Below are 15,224 nucleotides of genomic sequence, written 5' to 3'. Positions count from 1 at the left end.
GCTCAGTTGGGTAGAGTATCATCCCAGAAAGCAAAGGGGTGGCAGACTCTATTCCCAGTCAGGGCACATGCCTAGCTTGCAGGTTTGGCCCACCAGTTGGAGCACATGCAAGAGGCAAACAATCATCGTTTCTCTCTCACATCAATATTTCTCTCCCTCTTTCTCTCTCTCCCTTCCACTCTCTCTAAAATAAAAAAGCATGTCTTCAGGTGAGGATAAAAAATTAAAATTAAATTAAAAAATAAAAGTTTATTATCAGATTAAAGTATTTTCGACTGTTTCTTCTGCTCTCCCCAACTAGATTATAAAATTCCTTGAAGAAGAACTTTGTCTTACTCTTTTTTGTCTATCCCTCAAAGCTATACAGGGTACAGGTAGACATTTAACAAATACTTAAAACTACAAAATGATATAGTTAATAGAATGTTAATACATATTACCTGGACCAAAAAAAATGGAATGGAGTCCATTCCATTTTTCAGTCCCCAGTCAGGGCGTGTACAAGAGGCAACCAATCAATGTTTCTCTCTCTTTCTCTCCCTTCCTCTTTTTCTAAAATCAATAAACACATGTGAGGATTTTTGTAAATGGAATGGTCTACATATACATACATTTTAAATATGTTTTGACCTGGAGAGTTTTTATACCTTTTATGCCTGTCCCCAGCCACATTAAATTACTATCTTCTTACCTACCATCTTCTTACCTACTGTCTTGCTTTCCCATCTCTTTTTAGTGCTCTAGTATCCTTAGATTAAGAAAACATAAAATTTTGCCTGAAGTAAATATTCCTGAAGGCACATTTATAAGATTACATAATGTAAGGTATTCTCTTTATTTTATTGTAGCTATTTAACCTTCCACAAATCTCACTAATTCATTTTTATTTATTTAGTGACTGATTTTTAACAGTTTGGGCTAGTGTTCATTTTTATAGCAAGTTCAAGAAAACTAGAATATCTCAGTAGCCTGGAAGATTAGACTATAAAACGAAATTTTCAGAAGTAGGGTCTATTACTCCTTTTCAAGAACTGGATCTTCTCTGTCTGTAGATGACCCACTCAGCTCCTTAGTGCCCCCTGACTCCCACTTTAGCTGGTCAGTTTCTTACTTGGCTCCCAGCAGGGGTCAGAGCTGGAGTAACTTCAGCAATATAAAATGTATTGTCCACTGGCTACAGTGCTTGAGGATCAGCCAAATTGTTGGAGATCATGAACAGAGTTCAGAGCAATGGAGGCTATTAGTATCTTTCAGATGAGTACTTAAACTAGACCTAATTAACTGTAGGGAATAGTTTACAAGTTATAATAATATACAGATTTGTTCATTATTTGCAGAAAAAGAGTACCTCCTTCATCCAGTATTGTAGTTGACTATTCAAATAAATTTGGCCTCCATTTTTATTAATTTTAAATTAGCTTTACTTTCATGTTCTGTATCTTAGAAACAACTGTGTGTGTGTGTGTCTGTGTCTGTGTGTGGGCTTAAGATATGCTTGGGATTGAGCTAAACTCTTTTCATAGAACATCTCACTTAACTTTGCAATGACCCTATGAAAGAGATGCTCTTATTCCCATTTTATGGGTAATCATACTAAGGTTTACAGAGATTAAGATGTTGCTAAAGATATTAGAGCTGGTAAACGTAAATCCAGGTACCCCAACTCCACAGCCTGATCTCAAAGCCATTATAGGATATTATCTCCACAGACCCTGTTTTTTTAAATCAAATCCCATGAGCACAATTTAACCAATCCTTTATGGCATAGGGTTACCACATGGCTGCCAATGGCTTGGCAACACAGTCACTCTCTCAGCCTTTGCTATCAATTGTCAGTTCTGCTGGCTGCTGCCCACTGCTAGAAGCTTGACCTTCCTACCTTACTACTTTTAATCTGCAATAATCTATTTTTAACTCTTATATTTGTTAAAATTGTTCATAAAATAAGTCAACAAACTACAAGTGACTATCTGAGAGTATCTCCAGTAAGGGCATGAACTTTGTGGAAAATATTTCAGTGGCTCAGAAACCTTTCTCCTTTCCTTTCAAAGATCTTTGCAGTGTTCCCAAATGAGTGAAACAGACACCAGAAAAGTTACTAAAAGTTACTTACCAATATAAATTATCTATATGAATTATGAGGTTTTTATGTGTTTACATACTATTTACTTCCCAAGAACACTAAACAGAACAGTACAGAAACTGTGAGGAAGAAGGAAGTGTGAATTATATGTGTGAATTTCATTGATCTACATCACCATCCCTGTCAATACAATCAATGACAGTAAAGTAGTAGGACCCTGCCTCCATCTCGCAGAAGAAAACATTGATCCAACAGAAAAAAAAACAAGTTAATTCATTTTCATTTTCTGCCACCACCTCCAGGCTAAGAGCACTTCTTACCTTACTGCACTGTTCAAGCCCATGCTTCAGAATATTGGGAGGAGCATCATATAGAAATGGCTGAAGGGCTGGTAATAGGTGCATTTTTGTAAGGTATTATGGCTTTTTTACTCTACTGAAATACAAAGCAGAGTGCATAATTAAGTAAGCAATCAATGAAAGCTTGACAAAAATTCATGTTTCATGTTCCCGGAATTTAAAAATGAAATCAATTTCCTGGTCTAAGCTGCAGTTGTTTCATTTTTAAAATACTTGTCAGAAAAATTCCTTATATCTTTTATTGGTTTCATCATAGAATACTTTGCCAGTTGCTTTTGTGTCAAATTTTAGTCTATATGGTGTATTGTTGAGCTCTTAAAATATCTATGAGGAAATTAAAATTATAAATCATAAAGCTATAGCCTGTAAATTAATATGTATTACATTTTATTAGTGTAAAATTTGTGCATATGAAACTGTGAGATAACAATGAGAAAATAGTTTACTGTAGAAAGCCAGTATCAGTCATTCTATGTTCTCCAAAAGGCTTCCTGGCTTATAGATATGTAGTCAGAAATATTCTACTGTGTGCATTATTGAATGAGCATTTGCAGATGCACTGCTACAGATCACAGGTAGAAATCACAACACTCACAGACAGAAGCAAAACAGAATCTACTCAATTGCAGAGTAAAGCTCAAAACCAGGGAGTGCATCACCCATGAGCAAAAGAATAGGCACCCACAGGCACCTTCCCCACTCTTCCCCAGCACTCTGTATTTCATGGTGACACCATATGGTGCTGCCCCCCTGCCAAAAGTATAGCTGAAGAAGGGCTCTGATGTGACTGCAGCACATTCCTGCAGCAAGCTCTAAGGGCATGGCTGGTTGTAATTCTGTTTGTTTGTGCTAAAGCCTACCCCCTTCACTTTGGAAGGCTTCACAATTGGGCTTATCTACAGCTGTTTTCCCATATAAATCCACATCTGTTTGTATGTACAGGAGTGGGCAAAAATAATTTTATTTAAGATTCAAATTTGTTTTCTATATTCTGCAAGTAAATTCTTTCCAAAGGCATAAGTTTCTGCACTTTTAGGAAGTTTATGAGAACTTCTTAACCAAAAGAGTTTCAGTAAGTTAGCTTTGAAAATACTAATACATACAAAATATACCAAAGCAACAGTATATCACAAAGTATATATCTACTACATACAATTTACAAATACAATGATATTCCAGTTTATAAAATATATAAAATATGCGTGAAATCACTTAATGACGGAAATTTAAACATCTTTTCTCAAGAAAAGAAAGTAAAGTTAATTTTTAGATACTTATACATCCCTTTAGGAAGAATACTATTTTATATAAGGTTAAAATAACTTTCAATACAATTTTCTAATATAAGGAAAATTGGGAGGGAGAGAGCAAACAAAATAACCCCTCAAATGGAATGACCTATTAGAATTAACCAATGGTAAAGTTCTTTCCTGAATAAAAGTCTTCTTTCTACTCCTGTCTAGGATTATTTTACAGAGCACCAGCAGAAATAAAAAACTCTGTCATGTTAGAATCTAATTTGGTGTTTGTCAAAGTACCATCTGCTAAAAATACTATCCTTTTCACATTAAATTGCCTTGGCATCTTTGTGAAAGATCAACTGACCAAAAAAGAGTCTATTTCAGATTCTGAATTAAATCACACTGATATATATCTTTCTGTAAATAAGTACCACACTATCCTTATCCCTGTAGCTTTGAGTACAATTTGAAATTAGACAGTTTAAGTCCTTCTTTTTCAAGATTGTTTTGGATAGTCAGGCCCTTTGTATTTCCATGTGAATTTTAGAATCAGCTTTTGAAGGTAATGAAGGGAAGCCAGCTGGGATTTCTGATAGATACTGCATTGAATATATAGATTAATTTGGAGAATATTGTCATCTTAACAATATTGAATCCCTCAATCCATGAATATAGACTGTCACTCTATTCAGATATTCTTTAAATTTTTTCAGCAATGTTTGTAGTTTTCAGTGTACAAGTATTATACTTCTTTTGTTAAATTTATTTTTAAATAACATTTTTGATGCTATTGTGAATAAAACTATTTTCTTAATTTCATATCTGAATTGATCATTATTAGCAAAATATAAAAATTTATTTTTATATTTTGATCTTATATCCTATAATGTTGTTGAATTCTTATTAGTTCTAGCATTTGTGTGTATGTATGTGTGTATTTTATAGGGCTTTCCACATACAAGATCATGTCATATGTTGAATGTAAAATTTGATAGTCTTTAGTAAACGTGCCTATGTTATCAAAATAAAATAGTTCTACAACTTCATACTGTGATCGGAAAGAAATTATTTGAGCTCAAAAAGGCATTTTTATTTAGTTAACTCAGTAGATCAATATCTTACTTTGAACTTATGAATAACAGATTATGAATTTTGCTAGTTATCACTGCATTTAGTAGTTACTGTTTATCCTTAGACATGCATAAGCATGATGATGTCAGAGGAGTCAGGTGCTATCTATCTATTTAGGGCAACTTCAGTTTGAGCCTGGTTTACTATGAACTAGCATGGCATCTATAGTTCTATATTCATTTATTTTTCTGTCATTTCTAAAAATTGACTCCATCCACACTGATCAAAGCTGTTATAAAAACCACAGTAGGTGACTAGCAACACTACAGTATATGTCTTAATGACATACATAAGAATACTAATTAACAAAATAAAAGTATCAGTACAAACACTTGATACCATTTCAGTTGTGTTTCACCAAAAAAATGAGAGAAATAAAAAAATATTCATTATTGCTTTGCTTAATGGATTACTTTTTTTAACTGTTCAAAAAATTTTAAGGGTGTTTCTTACTCAAAAGTTAATTTTCTTCTGAAAGCATTCTAGTCCAAAGAGCTATAATGAAAGGAGAACATTGGAATACATTTTGTGACTTTGGGTTAAGCAAAGTCCTTTTAGGTATGGCTCTAACTGCATAAGCAATAAAAGAAAAAAATACATAAATTAAATTTCATTAAAATTTAAAAGTGTGCTACAAATAATACCATCAAGAAAGTGATAAGGCAATGTACAGATTGGGAGAAAATACTTATAAACCATACATTTGATAAATATTTGTACCCAGAATATACAGAGAACCCTTACAACTCAAGAATAGCATAATTTCTAAATGGGCAAAGAGTCCAATTGGACTTGTCTCCAGAGAAGATATATGAATAAATAATACGTAAATAAATAGATTATGAATGTCATTAACCATCATGGAAATACAGATCCAAACCACAATGAGATGTGGATTCCAATTCAGACCCACTAGAATGGGTCTGAATTGGGCCATAATGAAAAACATTGGGCTATAATAAAAAATAAAGATAATAAGTGTTGGCAAGGATGTGGAAAATTGGAATCCACATATGCTGCTGATGGGAATACAAAATGGTGCTCACATTGGAACACAGCTTAGTAGTTCTTCAAAATGTTAAACAGAGTAATTGTCCTCGCTAGTGATTATACTACTAAGTATCTACCCAAGAGAAATGAAAGTCCACACAAAAACTTGTATAATAGTGTTCATAGCAGCATTATTCATAACAGTCAGGGTAGAAACAACCCAATTGGTAAATGGACAAACAAAACGTGGTATATCAATATAACAGAATAGCATTTGGCAATAAAAAGGAACAAAATATTAATATGTGCCATACGAGAGTGAGCCTTGAAATTTATGCTAAGTGAAAGAAGCCAGGAACAAAGAGACACATATATTGTACAATTCTATTTAAATGAAATGTCCAGAAGAGACAAAGAGAGAAAGTAAATTAATGGTCTCCCAGGGCTAGGTAGGGAAGATATGAAGTGATGGCTAATGGGGGAATAAAATTGTTTTAAAATTAGATTATAGTGTGGCTGCACAATTCTGAATATACTAAATGCCAATGAATTGTATGCTCTAAATGGGTAAATTATATGGTATATAAATTATATTTCAATAAAGCTGCTCAGAAAGTTAAAGGGAACAAACATTCATGATAAGAACACAATAAGTCAAATAATTATCTTAGAAATAGTTTTATAACTAAGGTAATATAATGAAGTTATTCAAATGCCAAAAGTAACATGAAACATAGGATGGCTCTAAATCAAAACAATTGAAAATGCAAATGCCTGAATATTTTAAAATATATGTAGATAAGCTTCTTAAATAAAAGATGTATTTTTCCATTTTTAATAAGGTATTTGAAATAGTACAGATACAGGCAGATAATAAATCTGTGTGAAAATACACAAGAAATTCTAAGGGGCTGTCTTTGGTTCTCTTGAATTGGAACAAATTACAGAATGCTAACAGAAGCTGACATGCTTTTGGGACAAAATAAACTTAAACTAGCCTTATAATTTGAAAGCTGCCATGCATTAACAAATAAGAAATGCCATTAAACAGTTCCTGAAGCTCTTGGTTGCGTCTTTCCCCACTGAGATAGTGTCAAATCAATCAAACTTGAACTTCCATCCAATAACTGATACAATCCAAAAGATCTTGAAGAAGAAAAAAATAATAAAGTCCCTACATTAAAAAATATTTGGATGAATTTGGAACTTTGGAAGATTGCTAATGGAACAATGAATAATAAAGATCCTACTTTTTAATTAAATAACCAGTGTGTTTCCTGAAAGTAAATATTTTATCAAATACAGACAGAAGGAACTTTAACTTCTATTAGAAAACCTAAATGTTTTACTAAAACCACCTTTGTCAAAATAAAATGCAATAAAAATTATCTTGCATTTATTCCACTGATATTTATACATTATAATATCATAATAATTCATTAAAAACCAAGTTATATAAACTTGGTAGTATTGAAAAGTATATGTAATGGGCAAAAGTAGGTTTATAGTTGTACGTATGTGAAACACAGAATTTTATTCTTGTATTATCATGTATTAATTATTGTATTATTTATTTATATTACAACTGTAAATCTACTTTTGCCCATTCCTGTATGTGCTAAGAGACTATTTGCAAGGGTTTCTCAGCTATAATTACTATTGACTCCCCACTATTAATTTTTCATGCTGTAGCTCACACATTCCTTTTTCCCAAAACTTACAGGAAAATAAAAGTTGTTAAGTGCAGGAATCTGAAAGTGATAGAGTATTTGATTATGTATTTGTTGATAACCTAGCAGTTGAACATAATTATTATTGTAGCCTGGGCAGCACAGCTTATGTCTATAGAAATCCTGCAGAGGAGCCATGCCACTGGATCACTAGAAGTAAGGGGCAGGTGGATGAAAAGTGAGAAAGAAGGAAGAGGAAAGACAAGAAATTTGGGGGTTAAAGGAAGGACATGGGAGGAAGAAAAGACAATAATGATAATGGGTTAAAGAAATTTAAGGCCAAAAGAGAACTACACGTATAGATTAAAATTATATATGTAAGTAAACTGTCCTGAGCAATTCAAAACTGAAAATAAGGTTGTGATTTCTCAACCAGAAAGTCAAAAAAACACAGAATTCTTAAATGGCAAAAGGCCTTAGCACATTGTCAATCTTACTTGTCCTACCAAGAATTGCCAAGGAATGCAGTTAACATCAGAGAAATATAAGGGAAGCCCCAAAGCTATCAAATCGTTGCTTTGATTTAGAAAGTCTTATAAAAAATGGAAAAAATTAGTCTTAAAAATCAACTTCACTCAATGAATTTGCAGAGAAATAATGTGTGAACACAACCAAATATATTTTAATTTTATAAAATTTATAAATTATAAAAATTTCAATTTATAAATACATAAATTGGTAATTAAATAAATAATTCACCATAAACAACTTTCAGAGCCCCTGAACTATGCAGTTCTCATTAACTTCCTGCCTCATTGTATCACCTAAAGTTATTCCAGCAAGTGTGTTTTCTTATATGTTAATTTATTGTTTTAATTAAAATGTATTTATTATTTTTTAAAAGATTTTATTTTTATTTATATTTACAGAGAGAGGAAAGGAAGGAGAGAAATATCAATGTGTGGTTGCTTCTCAAATGCCCCCTTCTGGGGACCCGGCCTACAACCCAGGCATGTGCCCTGACTGGGAATCAAACCAGCGATACTTTGGTTCACAGCCCACGCTCAATCCACTGAGCTATGCCAGCCAGGGCATTATTGTTTTAATTAAAATGTAAATATAATTTAACTTACTGTTGTTAACTTTCCTTTGAATCATTGTCTTTTCTTTGCACTTCCTTTAATCCAAGTCAATTCTAAAAGCTGTTTTCAAAAAGTTACATGTTTTCCTAATAAGATAGTATGTTGAGAAATATTTTCTTTCTTTGAAACTCTATAATTATAAAGCAATCTATCCTACTTTATATTCATGTTTTGTGAAGAATTTTAGTAGCTAGTAACATTTTTTAGAAAGCTGAATTTTTAAAAATGCATATTTTAAAATGTTTAATTTTGTTCATAGTATAGACATTTTTATTTTAAGGAACAAATTTAAGACATATAATTAAAAGACCTGGCAAACTTGGAGTTAGGAGAGGTAGATCATGGCTTCAGGAACACCTCCTGCCTAGTTACATTGTACATTTGAAAACACCTTAAGTTTATTTACACTAAATTTGTTAATATAAGATGGACTAAAGTTCTTTCCACCTAATTTTAACTCCAAAATTCTACTACTCCTCAATTCTTATTCTATAAAAAAAAAAAAGTCAGCAGGAATATAGAAGGCAACAACCAAATATTCATTTTACAAACAACTTTGCTCCTGCAGAAAACTTTCTTTAAAATGTATCACAGATTTTTAGAGACGGGGTAATCCATTTTCAAAGAAGAGTTTCCTCAGTTTTGATAAATTTATATTTCTTGACCTCTGAAAGCAATATTGTCCATAATGAAAATCAAAACATTTTAAATTACATATTTTTAAAGAATGAATCACAATCTAACAAATCTTCACAAAACAGTAATAATTAAGACTTACTTTTTTAAAAACATCAGTAAAATGGTCATTCTACCCAAAGCAATCTATAAGGTCCTATTAGGATACTAATGGCATATTTAACAGAATTAGAACAAATACTCCAAAAATTTATATAGAACCAAAAAAAAGACCCCAAATAGACTCAGCAATTTTGCAAAAGAACAAAGCTGGAGATATGACAACTCCTGATATTAAATTATACTATAAGGCCACTGTAACAAAAAATTCATGGTACTGGCACAAAAACAGACATATAGATCAATGGAAAAGAACGGACCACCCAGGAAGAAACCCACATCTGTATGAGCAATCGATATTTGACAAAGGAGGCAAGTACATACAATGGAACAACGACAGTCTCTTCCATAAATGGTGTTGGGAGAACTGGGCAGGTACATGAAAAAAAATGAAACTAGACCACCAACTTATACCATAGACAAAAAAGACTCAAATTGGATAAAAGACTTAAATGTAAGTCACGAATCCATAAAAATGCTAGAAGAAGAGAGAGGTAATAATATCTCAGATGTTCAATGTAGAAATACTTTTATCAACATATCTCCTAAGGCACTGGAAACAAAGCAGGAAATAAACAATGTGTGGTTGCCTCTCACACACCCCCTACTGGGGACCTGGCCTGCAACCCAAGCATATGCCCTGACTGAAGATCAAACCAGAGACCCTGTGGTTCACAGGCCAGCACTCAATCCACTGAGACACACCAGCCAGGGCTGAATATACACTTCTACAAAGAGAATATGCAGATGGCCTGCAAACATACAAGAAAATGCTCAATATCACTAATCATAGAAGAAATGCAAATTAAAACCTCAATGAGATATCATCTTATACCTGTTAGAATGGCTATCATCAATAAATACATACTTTTACTTGAAGACCCTCAGACCTTTCTGTTGACATGTACAAAGAAAACAGAAGTTGCCAAGTGTTTGTGACTGACAGCCTGTGCCTGCTCTGGGGTGAGTCTCCCTATCTGTCCTAAGGTCCAAGCAGTAATAGCCTTAATATGATCTGGTTCTTCTGACAAGCAGACTGACAACTGGGGCACACCCTGCAGCGCCGATCAAAAGAGCAAGTGTTATAAATCTAGAGCAGGACTAAAGAGTCTTCCATGTCTCTCAAACATTAGAATAAATCATTTTAGTCTTAATCCTTTTTCCCCTAGATGGCTCAATAAGTGAGTGCATCACGGGGGCTGTCATTTTTTCAAGTCAATAAAATGAGTAGAACTAATTTACCTTAATTATCTGTTACAATTCAACTAAACCAAGACAATCTCTGCTAGCATTTACTCCCCAAATAGAGAAGCATTTAACCAAACAACAGATGCCATAGATTAGTACATAGGCAAAAAAACAGATTCTACTGTGACAGCTTTAAAATGCTTAGATTTTAAAACCCTTTATTTTCCTTTGTTAAAAAAAGTTAATTTCGAATCTTTTAAACCTGATTTTCACTAAGCATAATAAATCTGACAACAAAGTAACTACTATAGATTTGAAATGCAATGAATAATGTGAGCCAGAATTCTATTTAAGTAATTTTTATTTTTTAAAGACTTTACTTATTTATTTATATTTTTTAATTTTTAGTTTTTTTTATTTTTAGAGAGAAGGGAAAGGAAAAAGAGAGAGGGAAAGAAACATCAATGTGTGGTTGCCTTTCATGTGCCCCCACTGGGGACCTGGCCTGCAACCCAGGCATGTGCCTTGACCAGGAATCAAACCAGTGACACTTTGGCCAGTACTCAATCAACTGAGCCACACCAGCCAAGGCAGATAAGTAATTTTTAGATTAAATATATTCACTAAAACCTTTCCTGAAATAGTAAGTAAATTTTAATTAATTTTGGCCAACTTTTAAGTGACAGTTTTGCCCATTTGAACATGATCAAATGTCAAAGTAGAAATGATTATTTTTGTTACACAGATAGCATTTGATTATATTTTGCAATTTAGGCTTCAGTTTTATCTAAATAATCATAACAAAATTAAGTAAAGGACCTCAAATACATCACAGTTTCTATATCTAAGGAAGAATCAAATAGCCAAATCAAATGATAATTCCAGAGTCTGTTCCAGTTTCTACAGGAATAACTTTCTAACTAATTTGAGACTATAATAATTATCATGTTAAATTTATTTATTTTATTTTGAAGTATATTTTATTCAGTATGCTGTTACAGTTGTCCCATTTTTTCTCCACTTTATCCCTCTCTGCCCTGCAACTCCCTTCCCTTCAACAATGTTCCACTCTTGGTTCATGACCATGGTCGTACATGTAAGTTCTTTGGCATCTCCATTTCCTATACTATTCTTAACCTCCCCCTGTCTGCTATGTGCCTACCAATTATGCTTCTTATTCCCCGTACCTTTTCCCCCAATTCTTCCCCTCTCCCTCCCCACTGATAACCCTCCATGTGATATCTATTTCTGTGATTCTGTTCCTGCTCTAGTTGGTTTGGTTTTGTTTTTGTTTTTTAGGTTCAATGGTTGATAATTGTGAATTTGTTGTCATTTTACTGTTCATAGTTTTGAACTTTTTTTTCTTAGGTAAGTCCCTTTTTATATTTCATATAATAAGGGCTTGGGCACCTTAAATGCAGTACCACAAAAGTCAATGTCACATTGTCATGCTACCATAGCAAAGGCCAAATGATCATATATACTTTTTCCCCCTGTACATTTAAATTTGGCTATTAAGACCAATTTCCTGAAGAGACCTGCCATATTTCTTCATTGGATTCTTTTTTTCCAACTAAAAATGTTTGTCTGCCAATACAAAAGGTCAGACCTGTCTTCAGAATGAGACAACTTTCCAGAAAGTCCATACTCTTGGGCACATCAAGACTGAAAAAGGAGGAAAGGAAGTCAGCCTTCTCCACTTCACCCTCCAAACTCTGACTGAACTGGTCTCAGTTGTAATGAACAGCAAATAAGTAACATGACTGTGCTTTAAAAATTATAAAGTATTATTTAAATGTGAAGTGTTGTTATTAAGTCCTTACAGTACTATCTAGAAAAAAAGAAAAAGTGACACAGGTGAGTTTGCCTAAAACTGCTGCTGCCACATTGATCTTCAACTAACTGAGAGACAGCTAGGTAGGAGAGGCCAGCAGCAACCCTAGACCAAAGGAGGGAAGCACCTCCTGGTTAGTTTGGGGAGGAAATAAAGGAAGCAAAAGCAATCGCTGCTTCTTTCATCATTCTTCCTACGTGTAAGCTTTCTGACGATCTGAAAAAGAACCAATATCAAAAATCCCAGTAATATCCCCGCAGCGACCCTTCAGAAAGCAGCACTACTCTTCTAGTCTCTGTTATAGTCTTTGGTAATAGAAGAACAAAAAGAAACGTGTAGGATAAAAAGTGAGCAAAGCAAAGAATTATCAAGGAATAGGTAGAAAATAAAGATCTGAGGCTCCTTTTTATTCTGAGGATTAGCAAGGGATAAAAAAAAAATCCACAGTTCTGTTTAACATACAGCAGCAGGTTTTCTATGCCGATAAGAAACCTACACCCCAGAGGGTTGCCAAAGACACTATAAGCACACAGCCACTGAAGCATCCTTCAGGAGATCGATATTTATTCATTCAATCAATATTTTTGAACACCTACTATGTATCAGGGCTACACTCTATGGTGGGTTACTATTGAGATGAGGCCAAATTTCTACAGCAAGGACACAAAAAACTGCTGTCTGACATGTGCTCTGAATTGCCCCCCTCTAAAAAGAGAAATGAGTTCATGAAACCTGTTGGAAAGTAGATAAGAAGAGGTGTCTTAGCCATTGTCATCTCCTATTCAAATGACAGAAAAGGGGAGAATGACTACTGAGCAAGTAACTTAAAAATAGTTGTCTTTAATCAAAGTATGTTTTACATGTTTGTAAATATGTACAGTCAATCCTTCAGGATACAAATACACTGAATGCTGTATTTCAATTGATATAATATTAATACTCAGAGGTATTGCTATTTATATATACTGAATCCTGAGTGAAACTTTTAACTATCTACAAAGTAAACCTTACTTCAAGCATTGTTTTCAGAAACTTCCTAATAATCTTTGAAAACAAGCTGAAGAATCCTTCAGGTTTCTTTCACTGTGGTCAGTTATATTTTATAATCTGTAGGAGAGTATTACTATGGTTCTGTCTTAGAATCACTACAATAACTAGAGAAAATAAAGCAAGAACAAATCTTGGAAATGATCACTGTCATTGCCAGATTCTCAGAGTGAGATCCCACATAACCAAGCATCATGATGCCAGGCAGGTTTACGTTTCCTTTGTAAGACCCAGTGCAATCAGTCACGGGAGCAACTCCTCCTGTGTTAACTATCAACTGTGAACGCTAGGGGAAAGGAAGGAGAGCTAGGTAATTGTGACCAAAAAGCATAAGATAATCTTTAAATATTACTTAAGTATTGCCAAACATTTTTTACCTGGGACCTAGTAACACCTGGTGAAATTTGAAATATGATTTAGTGAAATTACATACTTATTAAAAATATACAAGTACAATAATCCTATTTTGAATGTACAAATATACTCACTGTGTGGAGCTTATCCTGTGCTTCAATTTTTCATGCATAGATGGCACAACTTTTATCCCTATGCTAATGGTTGTCAAAATTCCTCACCTAGACACTAAGCCTAGGGCTAGTTCATAACTAGCTAACTACTGAAAGCCCCAATCACAACGTGTGAGTAAGAAGCAGATTAATCATTGAATGCTGAACGACACTGTCAGACTTGAATTATTCTAGCCTCATTATCCCCTCTTCACAAATAATGATTACTAGCTGATTACACTTCAATCATAAAAAATTGCAACCAAGTAAAGATATTAGGCAAAATAACGAACGAGGACTTTAAGCTTTAGTAAAATGAAATTGGTTAATCAAAATATACACAGAAAAAGATACAACTTCAGAATCCACCCAGGCTTGCTTCATCTCTATGCCTTTGGCATCTAAGAACTCAGAATAGGAAGCACCATGTAAGAGTAGCTACTAGAGCAGTTACATGGGGCTGGGTGCCTGGTGGTTTCTCTCACCCTGGAACTGTACAACCTCTCACTACTCTCAGCTGACCTGAAATAACAAAAATGGCAAAAGTCTACATGAAAAGCAGGAAGTGATAAAAACCGGTATTTCTGTTTCAAACTTTAATGATATGACCCAGTGGTGTTCTCAACAGGGGGCACCTTTGTCCCCTGGGAAGCATTTGGCAATATACTGAGACAATCTCAAGTATCATGATATGGGAAGAGATGCTACTAGAAGGGGCCAAAGATGCTCCTAAATATACATCCTGCAGTGTACAGGACAGCTCCCCACAACAAATGGTTATCTAGTCCAAAATGTCCATAGTGCTTAGAATGAGAAGCACTGACCTAACCAAACCATGCAGCATAGCACCTGGACCTTTTACAAATTGACGTTTTACTTAACAACAAAAACTAACTAATGTTTTTGTAGTTAAAGCTTTTTTTTAACCTCAGGTATATATTTTGCAGTTTCTCCAATTAAAGTGGAATTATCTTTCTTCATGTATTCGTCTTTGTCCTTCATTCAAGTAAGTACAACTGGAATGATTTCTGCTTTAACCACCATTTCTGCCAAATCCACAGAATGTTTTGCAATCTGACGGAGAGCTGAAAGGAACTGATGCTGTCAAGCAAAAACCAAAATAAAGCATTACTTAGGGTCCAATGCAAAGTTCAGATATAATTTAAACAGCTATTTATACATAGTCAAATTTCTCTATAAAAAGAAAAAATAATTATATGTCTAACATAACCTAAAAT

The 15,224-nt window shown here is 33.8% G+C and overlaps 1 protein-coding gene across 1 annotated transcript in view; it reads right to left on the bottom strand.

The window, feature by feature from the left end:
- The window catches only part of SPAG6 (sperm associated antigen 6), a 42,452-nt gene that overhangs the window by 2,802 nt on the left and 24,426 nt on the right, over positions 1–15,224 (bottom strand). Inside the window, 6 exon segments of the mRNA XM_053673504.1 lie at positions 2,404–2,500; positions 2,502–2,515; positions 10,280–10,352; positions 10,354–10,468; positions 13,616–13,766; positions 14,914–15,087. Coding sequence (XP_053529479.1) covers positions 2,404–2,500; positions 2,502–2,515; positions 10,280–10,352; positions 10,354–10,468; positions 13,616–13,766; positions 14,914–15,087 — 624 coding nt within the window.

Source organism: Artibeus jamaicensis, unplaced genomic scaffold, assembly GCF_021234435.1.
Source record: "Artibeus jamaicensis isolate MK-2021 breed Jamaican fruit bat unplaced genomic scaffold, CSHL_Jam_final contig_867, whole genome shotgun sequence".
NCBI classification, from domain to species: Eukaryota; Metazoa; Chordata; class Mammalia; order Chiroptera; family Phyllostomidae; genus Artibeus; species Artibeus jamaicensis.
The sequence above is the reverse complement of the archived record's forward strand: the minus strand, read 5'-3'. Positions and strand labels throughout refer to the sequence as shown.